The 20599-nt window shown below is 43.7% G+C and overlaps 1 protein-coding gene across 2 annotated transcripts in view; it reads right to left on the bottom strand.

Annotated features, from left to right (window-relative positions):
- Positions 1-16524, bottom strand: part of LOC101158766 (plexin-A2) — a 248635-nt gene extending 232111 nt beyond the window's left edge. Inside the window, exon 1 of one of the 2 annotated variants that reach the window (XM_020704870.2) lies at positions 16468-16524. In XM_020704870.2, the coding sequence (XP_020560529.1) occupies positions 16468-16519 (52 nt within the window). In that variant the 5' untranslated portion in view covers positions 16520-16524. Of the gene's footprint in view, positions 1-15634; positions 16070-16467 lie in introns of those variants that run through there. The other variant, XM_004070981.4, reaches the window with a different exon arrangement.
- Positions 16525-20599: the final 4075 nt, after the last annotated feature.

Below are 20599 nucleotides of genomic sequence, written 5' to 3'. Positions count from 1 at the left end.
ACACAAGGTGGCGTTGCGCAACTTTGTTTCTTAAAGTCGCTTTTCACTCAGAAGAAGAGAGCAAGTATGTACGGGCTTGTCAGAATCATACAAAGAAAACATGAATATTTCAAGCACCAGTTGCTCCAACTGGTGCTTGGTTCGGGGATATTTTAGAATTTCCGTCATTATTTCTTCGCGGCAGTGTAGACGCTACTTGGCGTCTATCTTCTTCGCTGGTATGTGTGCTCAGCAAGGAAGTTTTGTGTTTGAGCGCCCCCAAACCCGAGGCGTTTTTTTTTTTTTGACGCTTTGACGCGTGGCGTTTTTTCGCGTCGGTGTGCACACTCTCATTGGTGCCCTTTGTTTAGTCACGAGGCGTTAAACGTCGGCGAAAAACGCCGGCGAAATTCGTCCCGGTGTGAACGGGCCTTTAGGCTTGTACGGCCACCTTAAGGAACATCATAAAAATGGAATGTACGATTGTCGTGTGTGTGCAAAGGATATCATGAAATATTTTTAAGGATAATGTAAGTTGCTTCCACCTGACGTATGCGTGATAATGTGGTACAATGTCCTTACCCAAGACGGAAGTCGTTAGTAAGGTGCGGATACTGACCGTGTGCAATGCACGAAGTGTGCAGGTGACACAGGTGCCTGCAGGACATCTGTAGGATGTCCACACAAACTACACTCTGACTGTCTAATTTCTAACAGTCATGACTTGAGGAGTATGTACGTATCACAACTGGTTATTTGCACAGTGCACAAGTTTCAGGGGGGTTGAAAAAATAAAATTTGTTCAACCCACCTAAATCTCACCTACTTCACCCTTACATGCTGTTTAAGTGTTCGCTATGACCTGTCATCTAGTATGCCGGTTAAAATAGTTTGCACGAAAATGTTCACTTTACAGGCTCATCAAGCGGTCTACAATCTTGAAATCTCGTGCAGGTCACCTGTGTTCCCTGTACAGGTTTGCCCATTTTTTTTACCTGCAGACACCCTGTATCCACCTGCAAGGGCATATGGACCCTACCCCTGACTCGTCTCGTGCCCCCCCCACTCATCTGGATGAAGCCTATCTGCTGGACTATTTTAATATGTAGTTGTAGAGTTAGATAAGCTAATTCTCTCTAAGAGTACTGGTATATTGCCTGTCCGTCCAGGGTGAGGACCCCCCTTTCATGTGGACATCCCTGTGGTATCTTCTTTATTTACGTTTTTCCTTATCGCGAAGGAGGGTCTAAGGCAGGGGTGGGCAAACTACGGCCCACGGGCTGGATCTGGCCCGCCTCCATGTTTGAACAATATCAGAGACCCATGTTTGTTTGTTTTTTAATCTGGCCACACAATCAAGACATGACATTTTATTCCCCCCTTCTGCAGTCTGTGCTCCAACCTGAAACCCTCTAAAATCCCTGTCAAACAGAACAGAAGACAGTCTTCCCTTTCTACATCGCACTTCATCTTTCCCGGTTTTGCTCATTCTTTTAGAGCGATTATATTGTTTTTTCAAACAGTGCACCCTGTCCTGTGTCCTGATTGGCTGGAGACCTTTTCAATCAATCTCATCCGAGCCGTGTCTCCTGTACAAAAACGCGGAGCTCTTCAGATCAGAAATCTTTGATCGATCAGATCTTCATTCTAAGATCATCTAAGATCCTGGACCTAATTTCTACGAAGGGTTGAGAATTTAAACAAGAGAGAAAAGGGTGAAAATGTTAATGTCTGTTTGAGAAATGTGTATAAAATGGGCAGTGAGGAGTTTTACTGCCATAAACGTCTGTTATTGTAATCAGACAGACTCCGTGGATTTCATCGATCACGGGTTATTTTTAGAACGTAACTCCTGCAATAAAAGAGGGAACTCTGTCCTGGTGAAAAGGTAACGCAGATATATGCATAGCTGCAGCAGAAGACATAGAAATGTGCTTTTACATTATTACTGGGTGAGAAACAGACGTGCAGGAGACAACGCAGCTGCACAAACTGTGAGACGCGTGAGGAACAGCAGCCCTCAAAGTCTTTATTAAGGTTATGATGGGAGAGGATCCACTATTTAATTTTTTTTATGTTTTTTTTTAAATGTATCAGTGTATTTTTCCTGAATTTTTGTCTTTGAAATTCATAGAGTGTTATTTGGTCTTTCTTTAATTTCATAAATAATGTTGTTTATTTTATTAAAAAAAGATCATGAATGAATAAAACTTTATTCATACAGCACTTTACAACTCCTTGAAGGTACCAAAAGGCTTCACAATCAAAAATTGATCTAAAATGGGAACAAAAGTTTTAAACTAAAAACTCTAGAATATTCTGTTTTAGAATATAATTTTCAATCCAAATGTTTTCATCTACATTCTATGTTATATAATTCTCACTCCACGCATCTGCTCCTGGTCTGGCCCTCCTATCCAATTTTAGAACCCAATGTGGCCCCAGACTTAAAACAATTGCCCACCCCTGATCTAAGGGCAGGGATGCCCAGTTTAGTTTAGTCTGTTTAGTTTAGTTTAGCAATCAGCTCTTGAATTCCAACGACTTCATGTTCTTTATGATTCATGTTTATTATACAATCACCGGCATGAAGCCCATTGAGACGACTATTGTTGTAAATATTGGGCTTTATAAATAAATTAAATTGAATTGAAATGTGACTAAGACTTAAAATGTTAGGCAAGACACATGTCTGAAAATCGCTCAAAAGCAGCAGCTCTCTAGTGAAGTACCACGCATTTCCACAGATGCCAAATCTCAGGCACAGAACGTCTCCTCTTCTTCGACTGGAACCGAGTTTTTGACCACAAACTCTGATCAAAGGCGAATTCCTGCTAGTGCGATGAATAAAATGAGCCTTTTTGTCTTTGTTGTGGTCGAATGGGACAAACTCCACAGGACAAGGCAGTAAGCGAGGTTAAAGTCTAGAAGGTTGTGGCTAACAAAAGCAGTTCAGAGATGGAGAATTAACTCAAAATTAATCAAAGAAAAGAGTGTTCTCATGCTTGGCCAGCACAGTCTTGGCCAAACCCTGACGATCTGAATTCCTCTATGACAGCTTCCACCTCGTATTAACTTTTTTTTCCCCAGACCGCACACACGGAAAATGAAGCCGAGTCGAAGGAAGTTGCAGCTCGGCTGCTTTGAAAGCGATCGCACAGATCGCTGTCTCAGGGGCCGCAGCAACGTGAGGTTTGGAGTCGCTAGCCAGCCTCTTCATCCATGGGAGAATGGGATGCAGCTAAAGCCTTTCCGCGATACGCAGGCCATTCTGATGACGCCTGAGTCCACACAAACATGAAACTGCGCTTTCGTCCTCCCAGTCAGCTGCTGGGATCGAGAGGAAGAAAACAGGAGGAGGGTACTTGGCAGCCAACATTTTAGGCCAAACAAAACACTCCTGCTGTTGCTGCTCCCCATAAACTGCATAAGCAGCAGTGAAAACATATAATCATGCTCCAGCAAGAGAGTGCAATAACAGGAAAGAAGGAGGAAGAAAAAAAAAAGATAAAAATCGACTGTTTGTTACCCTTGAGAAAATGTAACTGAAAGGGAGAGGAGGAAAAAAAGCCATTCAGCATTTCATTGGTAACATAAATAGGAGCAGCTGGGGCACACTGGCGTGCAGAAGTGGGCTAATTAGGACACTTGGTGGTTGGTTCATTGCTGTTTCAGTCTGGTTGGGAGCAACGAGGAGTGACTGAGACCATTTTTATTCACTGCATGTAGATTCTGTGAGCCAGAGTAGCTAACCATATTAAAGCTGCCTAGTCGTCCATCTTTCAGCCACACAGAAACCCTTACTTCCACAAAAAGAAATTTGCCTTCCTGTTCCGTCCCTCCCTTTCAGCTTCCTCTCCTCTTCCTGTCTGACTCAGTGCAAAGAAAAGAGAAAAAAAAAAAAAGCCACCCTGTTTCTTCCGCTGTTTTGGACCAAAGGCTAGGAATGCTGCGTTTTCTCCTGAACTCAGGCGAAGGGGAGATTTGAGCCGGCTTGCTGGCACCACCTGAAGCCGGATTCTCAGAGAGGCCTTTCATGTTCATCTTTGCAGGCAGCAGCCCACGGCCCGTCAGGCGGCGGTGACACCGCTGGGAGAGGGGTTCCATGAAATGAAGTCATCTACAGCAACGCCGGATATAGGCAATGCCCCCCCAAAACCAAAATTAAAAAAAGAAATCAAAATTACCACCAAAAAAAACACTAAAAACAATCAAACAAAAATCCCACAAAAACAACTAAAATACAAAAAAGAAAATAAAATAAAAGACAAAAACTTAAGGATGGACAGACGGACAAAATAAACATGAAAAGAAATAAATGCAGCCTTAAAGGGGCACAAACTAGTGTTCTGCTTGTGCATGTCCCAAGGCCGGTAAATACAGTGGGTTTTATTAGGAAGAGCATTTAACATAAAACGTTAAAGACATCACAAACAGATGCAAGGATAAGATAGATACTTTATATGGATAGATGAAGTGATATGAAGATAGCACAGTTTTCTAAGCATTTTACGGGCAGCCCAAACTCTTAGCACATCCAGACTTGCCCCCCTGGTATTCTACCTTCATCCCATAGTTCGGCTGGTTAAATTCAAGTCTTACGTACAGTGACGTAATTTGTACTCAGAGATAAACAACCCAAGTAAAGCGCCTCTGTTGCAGCGTGTTACAAACGCCTCAGATGTCACATCACATGGTTTTCCTTTGTAGTGTTTCGGTTTTTGTTTCCCCGTCTGCTGATTGGTCACATTGAGCGGTACCATTCAAAGACAGGTGGGGTTGTTTGCCTTGACATGGAGCTGCCGCACATGCTCAGCGCCTGGGGGGGGGGGTTAGATCCAGCCAGAGCAGACACACAACGTCTTTGCTTTTCAAACCCTAAGCAAGCAAGTAATGCTTTTGTACAACACGAGCTGCAAACATGACAGCCTTGGTAAAATAAACAGCACCAAGGTGTCCTTTATCGTCCTTTAGCGTCTGTGCACAAGGACAGCGTGACAACACTGTAGAAAGAAAAGCACGAATGCTGTCTGCATGTGTGCGTTCTGAAACTCTTATTTTCTGTCTTTTGTTAGATTTGTCTGAGGATGGAAAAGCAGGATGGGTCTTAAAGCGCAGGTGAAATATGCTGAAACCTTCCAAGCGTCTAAGTCAATCCCCCTCTGGCAAACCTCCACCTGGAGCAGTTTGGCTCTTCTAACAGCCTAAAAAACAACCCAGAGAAGATGGAGGCAGATGAAGACAGGATCAGACAAAAAAGAGGGAAGACGAGCCCATTTTTACAACACCTTGATCAAATCCTAAGTACGGAAAATATTCATTACAGAGCTTGAGGTTAAGTCTAGAGCTTTGACCCTTCAAAGACCTGTTCCAATCATGGTTGATCTATTTTCAAAGTGCCCCCAGTGGTCTTTTAATTATGATTATGGAGTTTTTAGCTAAAATGAAAAAAAAAAAAAAAAAAACTGGTGTGGTTTTCTAGGACATAGTTTCTGCAGAGCAGAACTCTGAGTTGTGGGCAGGGCTGTTGGTGCAGAGCAGCCCCTCCCCTTCCATCACCATAACTGAGTGCTATCTGCACACTCTCCAGCTAGCTTACAGCCCCTCACAACCCCAAGCTAACGTCATCGGTGCAATAAAAAATGGTGAGCAACACTGGAGCTACACAGCCGTACAGTTTTGAGTCACTCCCAGCAACAAGTGGATACTGTCATGGTGCCTCTGGCAGTCTCTCCTCCCTCTACCTTCCTGATTGGACCCAGCTGTGGACACTCACCTCATCATCTTCCTGCCTTCATAAGGAGATCCTGTTCCAGCATTCATCGCCAGTTCAGTAACCATAATGATGCTTAGTCTGATCACCAAGTTTTGTCTCGGCTTCCAAGTATTAGCATTTACTTACTTTGTTTCTTCGCCTCATCTTCAGGTCCTTTCACCATGAGTGTCCACCTGGGTCTACCTTCTCTGGTCCGACTCCACACTTCCAATCTCAAGCCACGTCAAGATTCCTGCCAAGCCTTGTCTCCAGTCACGCCGCTTCCTCAGCCACACCTAAACTCCCGCCACGGCAAAACTGCAGCCTCTGGTCACATAACTCCTTGTTATGAACTCGAAACTCGTCAAGACTCATCTTTAAGTTCCATTCTGGAAATTAAACCTTTTTGTTTCAATCCTCATTTCCTGAGTTTCCTTCCAGGGTCCAGCGTCTGGGTCTGCTTCGTTATTCAAATCATGACAGATGCATTAGAATAGAGCGGAGCAGGGGGCTTGTGTTTTTCTCTAAATATGTTCTCCATTATCAGAAAAATGCCACATGTAAAAACACAATTTTCATCAGAGTGGTCCTTTAACACTGGAGACAAGACTGGTGACACCTAAGTAAATCTTCAACCGTTTATAAGATCAACGTGAATCAGACAATTCAGACGCTGAGAAAAGCGGCTTTGCGCCATTAGGCTACACATTACTAGTGTAGTGTTGCACAACAGTGTAACGGATTTACCTTGATTATGTAAGAACTTGGATATCAGCACTAGGCTGCTTTTGTCCATGTCCTAATCCACTGGAATTTCATTAATTACGTAAATGTTTGAATAGATATGCTAGTGGAAAGAATGTCACACTTGAGCTAACGCTCTGGTTTTAAAAAGGTTAATCTCAAGGTATGTTCGCCAACATGAAGCCTAGATTTGTCATAAAAACCGCCCTCATCTGTTCATCCGGCAAACGTGCCTGTGAAATGTGTTTGTGGAGACAAAGGAAACAAAATCATTTCACGAGAAAAACTACGACAAGTTGAGAAATGCCTTTTTACCAATTACAAAAACATTTTTTTCAAAATCCCTAGTTTAGAATTTTAATCTCATCCTTGCAATAATGAATGAGTTTAAAAGAGAAACCAAATCAATGGGACGTCAAATAAACCGTCCATCTGAGCAGTGGTTACCTTCCACGATGCGTGTAAATCCCTAACTGTTGCAGATTAAGGCGAGAAAATGACACTCATTCATGGCTTTTCATGTACAAACCTGCCCAGTCCCCCTTTGCTTACTTTCTTACTGCTTTCTTTCTCCCTGTTTTTCCTTTTCACTGCCTCCCTTTAGGGCGAGCAATCGTTTCCAAACAGTCATATTGAATCAACATCTTTATGGACAACAGAGGAATTCTCATGTCCTCCCGTCGCAAAAGACTCGGCTGTCACACCAAGAATAATTTACCCTGATTCTCGGCTTCATTCCCTCTTAAACGTTACAAGGAAAACAATGAGGAGAGTGACATGTGAGACTGTGGTGGATTTTGATTTCGTGCTTCGCCGCAATATCCCGACCTGTCATTTGCTCTATGTTAATGATTTTATTTGTTGGTTTCGTGGAGATGCTGCTGTCGTGTTCCCCCCCGTTTCATTGGATGTGGCAGAGGAAGAAAAGAGTGTCTGTCTGGGCGAGCTCCCTCTGCTCACCGCATAGTGTTTCCCTTTGATAGTGAAGAGGATTAGGAAGTAAGTTGGTGAAACAACATGTTCAACTTCCCCTTTGGTGGTTTTCCTTTAAAGTGACGAGCTGTGGTGGTTTCACTGATTTCAACTGATGATTCAAGCTCCAAAGCAGGGTTTAAGGGAAGATATATCTCAAAGACCTAAGCTATAGTTCACTGGACTCTAATCTGTAAGATTATAGTTCTTGCTCGTTCTAGCTCAAACTTTATTTATAAATACAATATTGACCTTTGGTCGGAATCAAGACAATATTACAGTTTTTTCCACATCATAAGGCTCATTTAAAAGTCGTGATTCTTTTCAAAAGACAACAGTGCACTTTATAAATGGGTTAATTCTGGTTGTTTGCCGATGTTGAAGCAATTTTGGGAGATATACGGCACTCTGTCTTAATGTCAGTCTGTTTTTTTTTTTTCCGAGTTACAAATAAGGCTGGGTGTTATTGGCTATGTCTGAATTCCTGCCCTAATCCCCAACTAATAAACAACTATTAAGTGCGGGACTGTGCAGTGCCCTGGATTTGAAAAGCAATTCGGACACCATGCAGACTACTTTATCGATGCACACTGGTTTTTCGCAGAGAAAAAACACTCGGACAGCAATACAAAATGGCAAATACACTATATAGTCCACTATGTAGTGAGTATTGAAAACATTTGAACACAATCATTGTCTTCTTGTTATTGTTACAGGTATTGTGAATACACTAACATGGCTAACGTGTAGGGTTGTTTGGTTGTTAATAGCAAGGTTGAGAGTTAGCGTAGTCATAGTAAAGTTAGTCAGTCTGTTTTGTTACCTATTGCAAACAAGGTTAGGAGTTGCAGGTATTGTTCATACACTTATTCGGCTAATGCTCCTAACACGGCTAATGCGTCGGACCGCGTTCTTGTATAACTAGCAAGGTTGGAAGTCAAAGTAACGTTTGCTCTAGAGTTAAGTTAAAGTCCCAGTAGTTGTCATGAATCTAGGTGTGTGAAATTTGTTCTCCGCCTTTAAAGACATCGTAACTACACTAACGTGGCTAACATGTTGAGTTGTTGGTCTGTTTTTTGTACCAGCGAGATTTGGAGTTAGCATAGTCACAGTAATATTTGTTTTAGGGGTATCAGTGTTTTAAATGTATATCTAACAAGGTTGGGAGTTACAGGTATTGTTCCTACGCTAACACGACTAACGCTCCTAATTTGGATAACGTGTAGGGTTGTCGCACTGTGTTTTCTGCTACCCGTAAGGTTAAGAGTTAGCATAGTTACAGTAACATTTATTGTAGCGTTCTCAGTCTGTTTTTTATGTATTGCAAACAAGGCTAGGAGTTACAGGTATTGTAAATAAGCTAAAGCGGCTAACGTGTGCCTTATATAGCCAATTACACAAGCTAGAAAATAGTCCATTAATTGATGGTGCGCCTTATGTGGAAAATACGCCAGCTGTTTTCATGAAGTTCAGTTAGCCACACATCCTCACAGAAGTTGCGTTGCTTTTTCCTAAAGTTTTACATTCATCCTTCTGCTCCTGCTGGTTTTCCCTGTGAGGATCTGAGTCAGCGTGAATATTGTCCCACGGGAGAACTCATTCCACCCCGCCTGGCCCAGACACAATAAATCACCCAGGGCCAAAGTAAAGAGTCTGGAGTTGCAGCAGTAGCTTTACCCTCCGCTTAGGTTCATGATGCATCCGAAGGCGAGCCTGGAAATGTGACCTCAAACTTTGTTTAGCTTTCCTTGTGAGTCGGTCAACACTGTCTAGAAATCCAAATTCCCTGTGATGCATTTAGGTATTTTTTTCCCCCCAAAATATGGGAGTTTCAAGCTCTTTCATCAGCAGTTAAACACACTTCGCTTTGGTCTGAAACAGAGGAAAATGTTCATCAAGAGGATGTGCGTGAACAGGAGAGACGGAACAAGATACAGCAGCAGCGGAAGGTGAGTGTGTGTGTGTGTGTGTGTGTGTGTGTGGGGGGGGGGGGGGGGGGGGGGTTAGAGGCTGACTTTTCTGTTTTCTATCTGTCCTGGGAATGAATTTGGAAGACCTTATTTCCCTGCTTTTTCTCTCCTCCCACCCCTCTGAGTGTTGGTTAACACTGAGGGCAGCTTTCCACCCAGATAAGGCCATGGTTCCTGACAATTTGTAACAATGGAACGAGCCAAAGAGCAAGTGCTTGCATGTCACTAGCATGGAGCAGGATGAGGGAAGTTTTGTTAATGTTCTGCCTAAAAATCTAATGGTAGACAGTTCAGAAAAGCCTTGAAAATCCTCTATCATCTACAAAACACATCAAAATATTGAGGTCAGGCTGTAGGTGATGCCACTTGAATGTATATGGGAACTGGAGCAAGTGAGTATGATGTTATTGATAATGATTGGGGGACCGTACGGGTGCTTCAGGTTTTTGGGTTGTACGGGCCCATAGAGGGTCATAGACAGGAGAGGTTGCCCGCATCCACCCAGCGTGGCTAAGGCATTACTTCCGGCTCCAAAAAAACGTAGGTACATTCAGTCGCCATTTATCTGTGATACACCAACCCTAATTAAGTTTTGTTAAAAAGGTTTTACAGCAAAAATGGTTATTCTAACAAATAGAATGACTGAGTAATAGCTGTTTATTTATGAATAGAAGTGGGATTCTGGCTTCTTGGAGCCAGCAGGTACTTCCTGTTTGGAACATAAAGGGGGTACTCAGTCCAGTTGTCACATACAGTCAATAGTTGATGCACAAGAAGGCCTTTTGGGTCTGACTGCAGGTATAACGGAAGCACATGTGTGGAATAGACGGCGCATCTTTTTTTTTTTTTCTGCAGTAACTATGGCGACAGTGGCAGCCAGAGGCATCCTCTTCACCAGGGGGCAGTGTGAGCGGCACTACACTGCGCTGCCCACACTGCAACCCTGGTGTCTCATCCTGCACACACACCCACAACACGATTGTGCAAACAACCCACATGACACGCAGTCAAACCGAATGTAAACGGACACAAACACATGCAGCCGAGCGCACACACATGCACACTGTCATCTGCTCCTGACAGATGCCCCTTGGCGCTAAACACAACCCCCCCCCAAACACACACATACACACACACATACATCCACTCCTTCTCTTCTCTGCCTGTCTCCCTTTTGTTGATCACTTATTGTGAAGTTTCCATAGAAAACCGCGCGTCCTCCTGCGACACCCGCTAATTGATTCTCTACGGTGCCAGGCTACATGACTGACATTAGAAGTCATGTGAAAACCTGAGAGTTCGGAAAGCTCCGGGACCAGACAGAGATCAGGACGCTATCAACCGTATTAAGATATGAGGAGAAGAAAAAAAACGAAATGACACAAACCCTCGTGAGACTCACCTGAGCCACAACCAAACCAAAACAAACAGCCGGGTCTTCATGCCAGTCCCCTCTGCACAAACCTAAGCGTCCCCCCAGCACACACACACACACCCTTATCATTGGCATCAAGGCATTTTGTTACACGTGCTAAATATGGGACGGCTTGTGACAGCGGAGATCTGATAAGGAGGGAAAGTGTCTGGGCCAGCGGGATGTGGAGACGGGGCTGGAATGCCTAAACTGGCAGCGAAAAAAGACAGAGGATGGTGGAGAAGAGGGTTCCCATCCCACGGAAATGTCTCATGAAGGCAGTTCTATTAACATCTTAATACATCCCAATAAAGGCTTCCCAGGCCCCGGAGAGCCCTCATGAGCAGCCTGCCTTCTCCACTCACACAGGGGCCCAAAGCTGCTTTTTGCAGCCTGCTGACGAGAGGACGTTTGGATCCTGCCAGTCCTACATTGTGAGGGTGTTAGGGCTTCCCAAAGGAGTAGCCTAAATGCCTATCCACAAACATGCTCCACTAAATTCCTTTATTCAACCCCCCCTTCCCTCTCTACTTTCATTTACTGTTCACTTCTCCATCTGTTGGATTTAGTGCCCTTACAAAGGGCTTTGTCTGAGAAAGCTGGCAAGCCTTTGGGACGGCAGAGAGCACACTGGGGCTCAACGTTGACTTGCTGCCATCAATAGAGGGAGTGGGAGCTGGACGGGCACGGATGCACCCGCCAGAGGTTAACCGTGTCCCGCTTCTTACTTGGAGGCTCCTTCCGATCATCTTTTGATCTATTTTAGTGGTCTTTTCATAATGATTGTACCGTTTTTTAGCAAAGATGTAAAAAAAAAAAACCAACGTCTTTACATTTCTAGAACATAGTTTCTACAGAGCGGCATGAGTTCATTAGAAATTTGCCTCTGAGTTTTGGGAGGGACTGTGGCGCTTAGCAACCGCACACCTCTTTTCCCTCACAGCTGCTGAGAGCTCTCTGTTTAAACGCTCTTCCGCTAGCTTCACAACCTAATATTACTGATGCAACAAAAAAGGCGAGCAATCTCAGAGCCATCCAGCCGTATAGTTTTGAGCCACACGTCAGCTTAGATGGGGAAAAGAAAGACGTACATGAATCTAGTCGTATAGAGCGGAGCAGGTAGCTTGTGGTCCATGCAGCGTATTTTCTACATAACACACACGATCTTTTTCAAACTGGATTTTTTTGTCCGCTCCGGATTCACAACAATTTGAGTACAAAAGATACTGTATTATCCGGACTTTAACCTGCTGCCAAAGGAGAAGAAAAATCGTACAAATGTCACATTTTTGCTAGACATATATCTAACCAAATAAAGGGACAAGAACGGATATTTCAACTCGAAAGGCAAATCATAAAAACAGAATAGATAACAGACTGACTATCTGTACGCTTCACATTGATGCTTATTGAGCTTCATGAAACATCGGAGGAATCTGGTATATTAGCGCAACATATAAACAATAAGATAACAATAGCATAACAAACATGCTAACACGGCAACTAAAATCTTGATATAAATTCATCTAATTCTTCATCCTCTGTTGGAACAATTCCACCAAACCCGGCGAAAGACTGAGCGGTACTTCTTCTTCTACTTTGTTGTCAGTAGCGATTACTGGTACGCACACCTCCAGTGCCCCCTAGTGGTCATTGCTTTTTATTTAAAAAAAATTACTAATAGGTTGCACCTGCATATCAGTCACCCCCCGGCCAAACTGTGCTAAAAAACGTGACTTACGCTTAAAAAAAACGATGCGAAGAAACACAATTTTGTACTTATTTATGTCCAACCACAAGAGCTTGTTATGAACATTAAAGAGGGTTTTTCAAAAAAAAAAATAAAAAGGATCCCACTGAGATAGCCACAACAGATGGAAAAAGGTGCTCCCCCTCCTCTGAAGTGCTCCCAGCACTTTTAAAAGGTACTGGCTTATCGTGCAGCAAGAAAAATGAAATTAGAGTGGCATTGATTTTTTCACTCTGCGCCATGCGTTGCTCATACAGACCAAGCTGCTACTTAACAATGTAGCGGCCCGCAGTTCGTCAATTTAAAATGGCTTCAACGATTGAATAAGTCCCTGAAAGACGCGGGCGCGCACACACGCCGCCACTCAAGGTGATGGAAACGGCCACAGCAGCATGACTGGAGCAATAATGGAGCTCCGCCGTGGTTCTCTGCATCTATTGGCTGAGGAGGTACCCAAGAAAGTCTGAGGCTACCGACTCATTTTATGGTACAGTGTCCATTCTGAGACTGGCAGGTTGTGAGTTCAAATCCACGAATGAGTCATACTATTTGGGTTGGATTGGAAGGGGGGATTAAATGGTTCCCCCAGGGGAGGGGTTAAATGCAGAGAACAGAATCACTCATCCTAGTGTGTGACAACTAATGAGACTTTAACTTTTCTGTTTGCTCTGCCGTCTTCGGGAGCTTCCGAATCACAGTGTGGCAATTACAAGGCTAGTAAATGTTTTCTTTGATCTGTAGGAGCCTCACCACGATCCCCCCACCTGATCAGCTGAAGTTGTAATCTGCGGAGGGGACGAAGTGGCGTCTTTCTGCCCTCCACTCCATGAATCGTCACCAGCGATCTGAGTCTCCGCTGGGCTCGCTCCCCTCCCCTGCACCGACCCCAGACACGCGGGTCGCATTCTGAGATTGAGATCTGCGTTGTGACAGCTGGACGGTCCAGAGGCATCAGATAAAGCGGCCCAGACGCAATCAAACAAACACGCTCCGTTTGTCCACTTCAGCAGATCGGAAAAGAAGCACCTCCTGTCTGTGGGAGTCAGCCAAAGACGCTTTTTTTATTTTTTTCAATGAGTGAGGAAGTGTAACACAGTTAGGACGGGGTGTGTGTTTGTATGGGGGGGGCTCAGAATTCACAGTCACTGAGCACGTTTGCAGCATTCACTCATTAAGAAATAGGTCAAGGATTCTGCCCGCATGCGTAGCAACTTGTCAAAAGCTCTCAAGCTAAATTGTGGCGAGTCTGGCTGCCTTGAGGGGAGGGAAGGGGGGGGTGCTGTGGTGGAGCGTGCAGCATGCTGTACAAACCCTGATGGTGACAATGCACACAAAAAAAGCAGAAACAACTCCTTCAGAGCCAAACGACTGGAGCCGGAGAAAAGGCTTCCTGGTGGCTCAAAGCTTCAAAAAGGAGAATGTTTGTAAGTTTTGCTCAACAGGGGTCGCTCTCGAGCCGGCTGTTTGGCGCAAACACTCAAAGATGCTGATGGTGGCTTTGGTAACCGTAGCGACAGGCTATAAAGGAAGCCCCCAAAAATGGAAGCATCCATCTAGGACTCTTTAGATGAATCCATTTGGATAAACCAAAAAAAAACGTCAAACTTTGACGGCAGAAAAGTTCAAAACCTTTCGGACTGAAAGTCGTCTCTCCGTTAGAAAAATCTCGTGGAAGTTTTAGTGTCCAGAAGAGACCCTCATCTTTCCAGCTGTGGAAAACCCGCTCCGGGAATCCCAATCCGGCATCAAATCCCATCAAAAGGAGGAACAGCAGAGCGAGATCTGAGTTTGTCCACTCCACTCAATTCCTCTGCAGCTTTGAGATTAACCCTTATCGATCGGATGAATGTGTTCCCGAAAGCCTTCAGAGGCTTCCCTTCTGCAGAGCGCTGACTTTGTGATGATTCACAAAAGAAACAAACACTTTTTGGGAGGTTTTACTTAAAAAATGCTAAAACGTAAAAAAAAAAAATTAATAATTTTTAAGAAGTTGTAGATATGAAGAAAATGAGCGGATCTGGTCCGTCACACGACGCTTCTTCCTTAGATTGGAATTAATTGGCTGAATGTAATCAGCATGTTCTAATCAAACCAATTCTGAGGGCTGGTTTGTTCTTTCCAAAGGCAGCAATTTCCACCCCGGTGGTTTGCTTTGAGGGTCAGGCTCTGCTTATCACTTTGGAATGAACAGTGGCAGAGAAAGGAAAATAAACTCAAGGGGGAGAAAAAGAAGCGATTTTACCCGAAAAGAAATAGGTTTTGATTGCAAGGGCAGAGGGATTAATATGCTACCCATCAGCCGTGGCAGATGTTAAGTTATTTTCATGCAAATGCGAGGCAATTTCCCACTTAGGACAACATTTATTTCCTTTAGGGTCATTGTCGTGGGCGCTCGCCAGCCGGAGCGCTGACAGTCTGACGGAGAATTAAGATTTGTAGCTGCATCTGCTGGATTGGACAGATGCAGATTGAAACTGGACATTTCATTCTAGATTTTACACCATTTGGGATAAAAAGAAAAAAAGAAAAAAATTGAGTTGACGCAGATTTGATTTGTTACCTCAGAGTAAATCAGTCACTTGTTGCAGGGGGGGAAACAAAGGGTCTATAGGTCAGCCGCCACCGAATCTCACTGCAAAGGAGATTTTTGTGTGTTTGTGTATCTTTCAACTGAGTCCACACACAAAAAAAAAAACACTAAAAATAGCCTGTGGTGATAAGGAATGCTGCAAACCTAGTCTGATCTGGAAGTCAATGACTCTGCAGACAGACAGACAGACAGACAGTATGGAGCAGGGATGCTGGAGGCTGCAGTCTGGATTCTGCAGGAGCTCCGGTGTGAGGTTAGATTAAAAGCATGTATGGCATCGCTTGGTGATGCGTCCAGGAGTGAGATGTGACGGATGTGGAGAGCCTGCATCCTCTTTGCCGGTTGCAGTGAAATGAGCTCCACGCAGAGGAAAGCGGCTCTTTTCGACTGTCAGGAGGGAGGAAATAATAAAGAAATATTTGCAGATTGCCGTGGCAGTGTGTCTGCGCCCAAAGCTCACCTTTTGCGTCCACCTCTCCCGGTTCCGCTCGCTCCGGCACGGCTCTTCTCATACACTCAAAAAAAAAACAAAAAAACACCGCGCAATCTTATCAGTCAAGGCTCCGATCCTTTCGGCGTGGAGAGGACCCGCGTGTCTGCGGCGTCATTCATTCAAAGTGAGGGAGCCCTTGCGTCGGATTCAGCGCGTAAACTTCCCCGTCACGCGGCTCTTGTGGAGCGTGTCAGCGCGCGGACCGCGTTTCTCCGGCTTCTTCCAGGTGGGGAAGAGGAGGAGGAGGAGGAAGGAAGGAAGGAAGGAAGGTTATGCGCGGCCCATCGTGCGCCCTGGCGCGGACTCGCACTTCAAACCCGCAGCGTGGGCTCCTCGTCTGTCGGAGGCGCACAGACTGGCGGCTCCATCCGAGCGCTGTACGTGTGTGAAAAGCCGCCGCTGGCACGCCGCGCGCGCAGACCCAGCCCCCTCACACCCCTGCGCGCCGTGGTGTTAACCATTTCACTCCAAAAACGCAGTAATCAATCAAAGCGCAATCAAACCACTTTTTAACCAAAATCTAATCTAATTTAAATGTCAATATAAATGAACATTTTATAGGAAATGAGGTCAAAACAGCTTGAAAATCAAATTCAGACATCTGGAAACCATTTAATAAAGTATCTTTCTCAAAAATACATCTTTAAATAGTCATTTATAAAATTATTATAAAAGTTGATCATTAAAAAATAAAACGTTTTTCCATATTTTTTTTCTTTAAAAAAAAACCTCATCAATGTATCTGCTAAATCAAATTCATCCACAAATCTATCAAAAATAAAAGACTCAAGTCTTCTTACCCGTCAGAGGAATTCCGTCTTCACGGGACACAGGACCCTGGCGCGCGCTCATCCAGCTGTTCCTATTAGAACACTGCCATCTATGGACCAAAGGGGGAAGTTTTTAAACTGCTCTCCCACCCACCCACCAACCCACCCCCCATACACGGTCACAGACTGTATTTATTTGTGTGCTTGTTTGTATGTTGGGCATTTTATTGAAAATCTAAATCTAATCTAAAAAAAAAAAAAAAAAACACTTAAAAGTTTTAGACACTTTGGGGGGGGGGGGGGGATTAATAAATATATATTTTTATAAATACTAAAATGTGTGATGTTTCACCAATATTTTCATGAAAAAAAGTACAAAATGTTAAAGTCAAAGCAAGTCATGATGCCCTGACGCTGTTCACAAGCTAGCTTAATTTCTGCTGAGTCATGGCTGGCCAACGGAAGTGGAAATTTGGTCGAGTCATTATTCAGAAGTCCACCGTCAAAGCAGTTATTAGTACAGGACCAACTACCTAAATGTCTTTTATTATTATTATTTCTATGAAGGTAAAAACATATTTTCCAGTGTCCTGACACAACCCCCATGGAAATAAGTTGGACATTCTTCAAATTTGAAGAAAACAAATTATTTAAATAAGCAAAAACAATCTTTCAATTTGTTATTTTAAGAATAACGTTGTGTTGCCATAAAGAAATGGAACGTTTATTAATCAATGTTTACATCGCCTACGTCATGGCTGCGTCACTCCGCACCGCGACGCTAGCTTATGCAGGAGGTCTAGTTTTAGTCCGTTGAACGCGGCGGCATAAGTCAAAGGGCCGGAAAGTAGGTTCCTGGTAATCCTATTTTTAATGATCATTTTTAAGCTATAAACTGAACAATCAGATGCCCCAATAAAAGTTGCAAGATTTTGACAATTATTATCAATACGTTTCTGTTGCAGTAAGGCTGCAAACTTTATCCACTTCAACAAATGGGCTTCTTCACTTTAAGAAAATGTTGAGAAAAAAATAACTAAATAAAAAGAACGAAGAAGAAAGAAGAAGTTTCAAACCGCTGACCTTTATGCAACTTTGTGCTTTTTGGGTTATTACAAAAAAAAAAAAAAGTAGGCTATCCACGTTTTCTGATGCATCAATAATGCAGAGTGGAGAAAATGGAGCCAGTGTCTGCCATCAAAAGTATTGCAAAACTGCCAGAAGGAGGGAGATGTGGAGCAACCAGTGTAAGTACACTAAAAGCACAGCGCCCACTTAAAGATAAGGTCAATAGCTGGAGGGCGTCCATATTGGAATTCCGCTGCGCTGCCTCTCAGATGGATCTTCGTCAACTCTGGGCGGCGGGGGTAATCAAATACAAACTTTCTCGATCCATTACTCACAGTCCTGTTTGGAGGGAGTCGCTGTGTTTTGATTGGAAAATAACTGGGTTCACATTGAGGGAGCAGACGGTCCAGGCCTGTCTGGGAAGAGCTTGTCCTGCTTTTCGGCAGAGAAAGATGACAGATTAACTTGCGGTTCGAGGTGAAGCCAAGCCATTGCCCATAGTTCAATTCCATCAGTCAGTTTTGTAGTGAAGACACATGCTGGCTGGTTGAAGAGGCAGCCACAAACACTATTACATTCACCCTAAGCAGTATGTTAGTTTTTTGAACCTTCGGGCTTCCCTTTTTCTTTTTACCTCACAGGAGAAGTCCCTCACTCTGACTTCCTGCACGTTCGGTGGTGGGCATGCACCTTCAATGTGGTTTTCCACCCACCAATTAATGGGGATATTATATTAAAACTGAAGTAACAAGGACGGCATCACAGCGACCTCCTGAGCAATTCCAACAACTCATCAGGAGAGAAAAACGGACAATCCAACACTTGGGGATTCTGCTTCACAATGGTTGACAGAGCAGTGCATCAACACATTGTGTCGAGGCTTCTAACACAGCGCCATCAGCAGACTGCAGGCGTCAGACGAGAGAAAGGATTCTCAGTGCTCACCAACCAAATCAACATTAATATTGGGAATTTTCTCATTTGTGGCTGCATATGCAGATGCCGGCTTGTAAAGGCTCAGGTGAAGCATTATTTGTGTCGCCCAGTATCTGCTGAATCATTCTGCGACTTCTGGGATCCAGAAAAACAACAAAAAACTTAGTCAGGTAGCATAAAAATGTGCATGGTAAATATAGACCAACTGGGCTGTCCAAAAGCTCCCATAAATTGTCCTGCTTAGGTGTTGTGGCTGACGTAGCTGTTTCTCCCATTGCCTAATGAAATGTAAACTCTCTGAAAATTATGTGAACTGTTTTTTAAAACAAGAAGTCATAACCTGCTTGCACTGACAGAGATATGCTCTCCATTTTCAGGGTTCCAGCACATTCTGTGGTTACAGAGTTGGAGTTCCAGATGCGATTGCCGTTGCCATGAAGCAAATGTTCTCTACTTCATATCTTGTTTGCAATGAACGTTGCAAGTGCAACTGCTGTAGGGTTGCTCAGAATTGTAGTTTGTGTAGGGGTGTAATGATTAATTTTAACAATGATTCGATTCCCATCATAATTTGAGGTTGTTGATATGATTTATAGTCGATATGTGATTCACATGGCCAAGTCTACCTCATGGTAAAATATAAATCTATCGTGCCTCAATCCAAATGGTATTTCAAACATAAAAAAACAATCCATTTATCTCATTTAGAAACTATTTGTAATGGTTTAGGTCGATTCAATTAACAACTTGCCTCAGACAGATCAATCTAATTGGATTGTTGGGATATAGATCGATTCATCAGTTAAGTTGATAGGTTGTAACACCTCCACGTTTTTTGACAAACCAGCAAGCTGATCAACCCGTAGACCTGATGTCACAAGGCCTCGTTTCTGTGGTCACATGACTTTGACATCCTTCGAACAACAACTCAAAACAGCTCTACCGGGTCTTCTGGTTCATAAGTTATAGGTAGAGTCGAGCACCCATTTGCTTCTCAAGTTTTAGTTTTGACCTTGTACTGTTCCTGACCGTTCCTCTCCCTCTGTGCGTTCATCATTAGATTTTTGTCAATAGGCCTGGAGCTTCCTGTAGATTACCCTTTTGCATTGCTGTCTGACAGTTTGTAGGAGACCCTGTCATTGAAGAGCTTCTGTAAACTCTGACTCAGCACTAAGCCTCTTCTTAACCGTCATCGTTGCCTGCTAGCCAGCGTCCGTCAGCCTCACTCATGTCAGTCATGTTGTGTACCAAGCAGAAGTCACACAAGACTCATTTTCCCGCTGTGTAACGCTCCCGCACTCAGCAGAAGGACTTAACTTGTCTCCTTCAGCTCCAGCCACCGGAAGATTTGCTCGTTTCGTCAAGCCTTGGGCTGCTGCAGTGCACCCCTGGTTGGAGTCCTCAGAGTTTTAATTAAACATATAATCCTTCCACTCCAGAGCATGAGTCTGGGCCTTTCTGGGTTGTCCATACCGTACTGTCACTACAGAGCCTTTTGAGTGTCTTAACTGTACGGCCAAATATGCCGTCAACTTTAAACTCGGAATCTCTGAAAAGGCAGAGGATTGGTCCATCAGGCTCCCCTGTTATTTTTAACCATGTTTACATGCAAAGCTTCAGAGTTGCTGCTCTTGTGAGTGCAAGATGAAAAAACAGGCCCTGAAAGCGCCTTTTTTTTTAATTTAAAGATTTTTATTTTAAATATAGCCGACACAAAAAAAAATCAAATAAAACATTGCAGTGATTGGAATCATGATTTACTTCCACAGCCTTTATCCATCTGTCTAACCCAGGGGTCCCCTTCCCAAAGAAAGTGTGGGTACATCACAGGCCATCAAACAGAAATAAATCAGAATGCATCAAAATGGGGAATTAAGGTGATTGAAGGGACTTTGAACGTGTCATGATTGTTGATACCAGACGGGTTGGTCTGAGTATTTCAGTAACTGCTGATCTTCTGGGATTTTCACCCACAACAATCTCTATGGTTTACAGAGAATGGTCTTAAAAAGAGAACATATCCAGTGAGCGGCAGTTCTGTTGGTGGAAATGCCTTGTTGATGCCAGAGGTCAGAGGAGAATGATCAGACTGGTTCCAGATGTCCATCCCTTTATGACCACGGTGTACCATCTTCTGATGGCTACTTCCAGCAGGATA

This window comes from Oryzias latipes, chromosome 7, assembly GCF_002234675.1.
Source record: "Oryzias latipes chromosome 7, ASM223467v1".
NCBI classification, from domain to species: Eukaryota; Metazoa; Chordata; class Actinopteri; order Beloniformes; family Adrianichthyidae; genus Oryzias; species Oryzias latipes.
The sequence above is the reverse complement of the archived record's forward strand: the minus strand, read 5'-3'. Positions and strand labels throughout refer to the sequence as shown.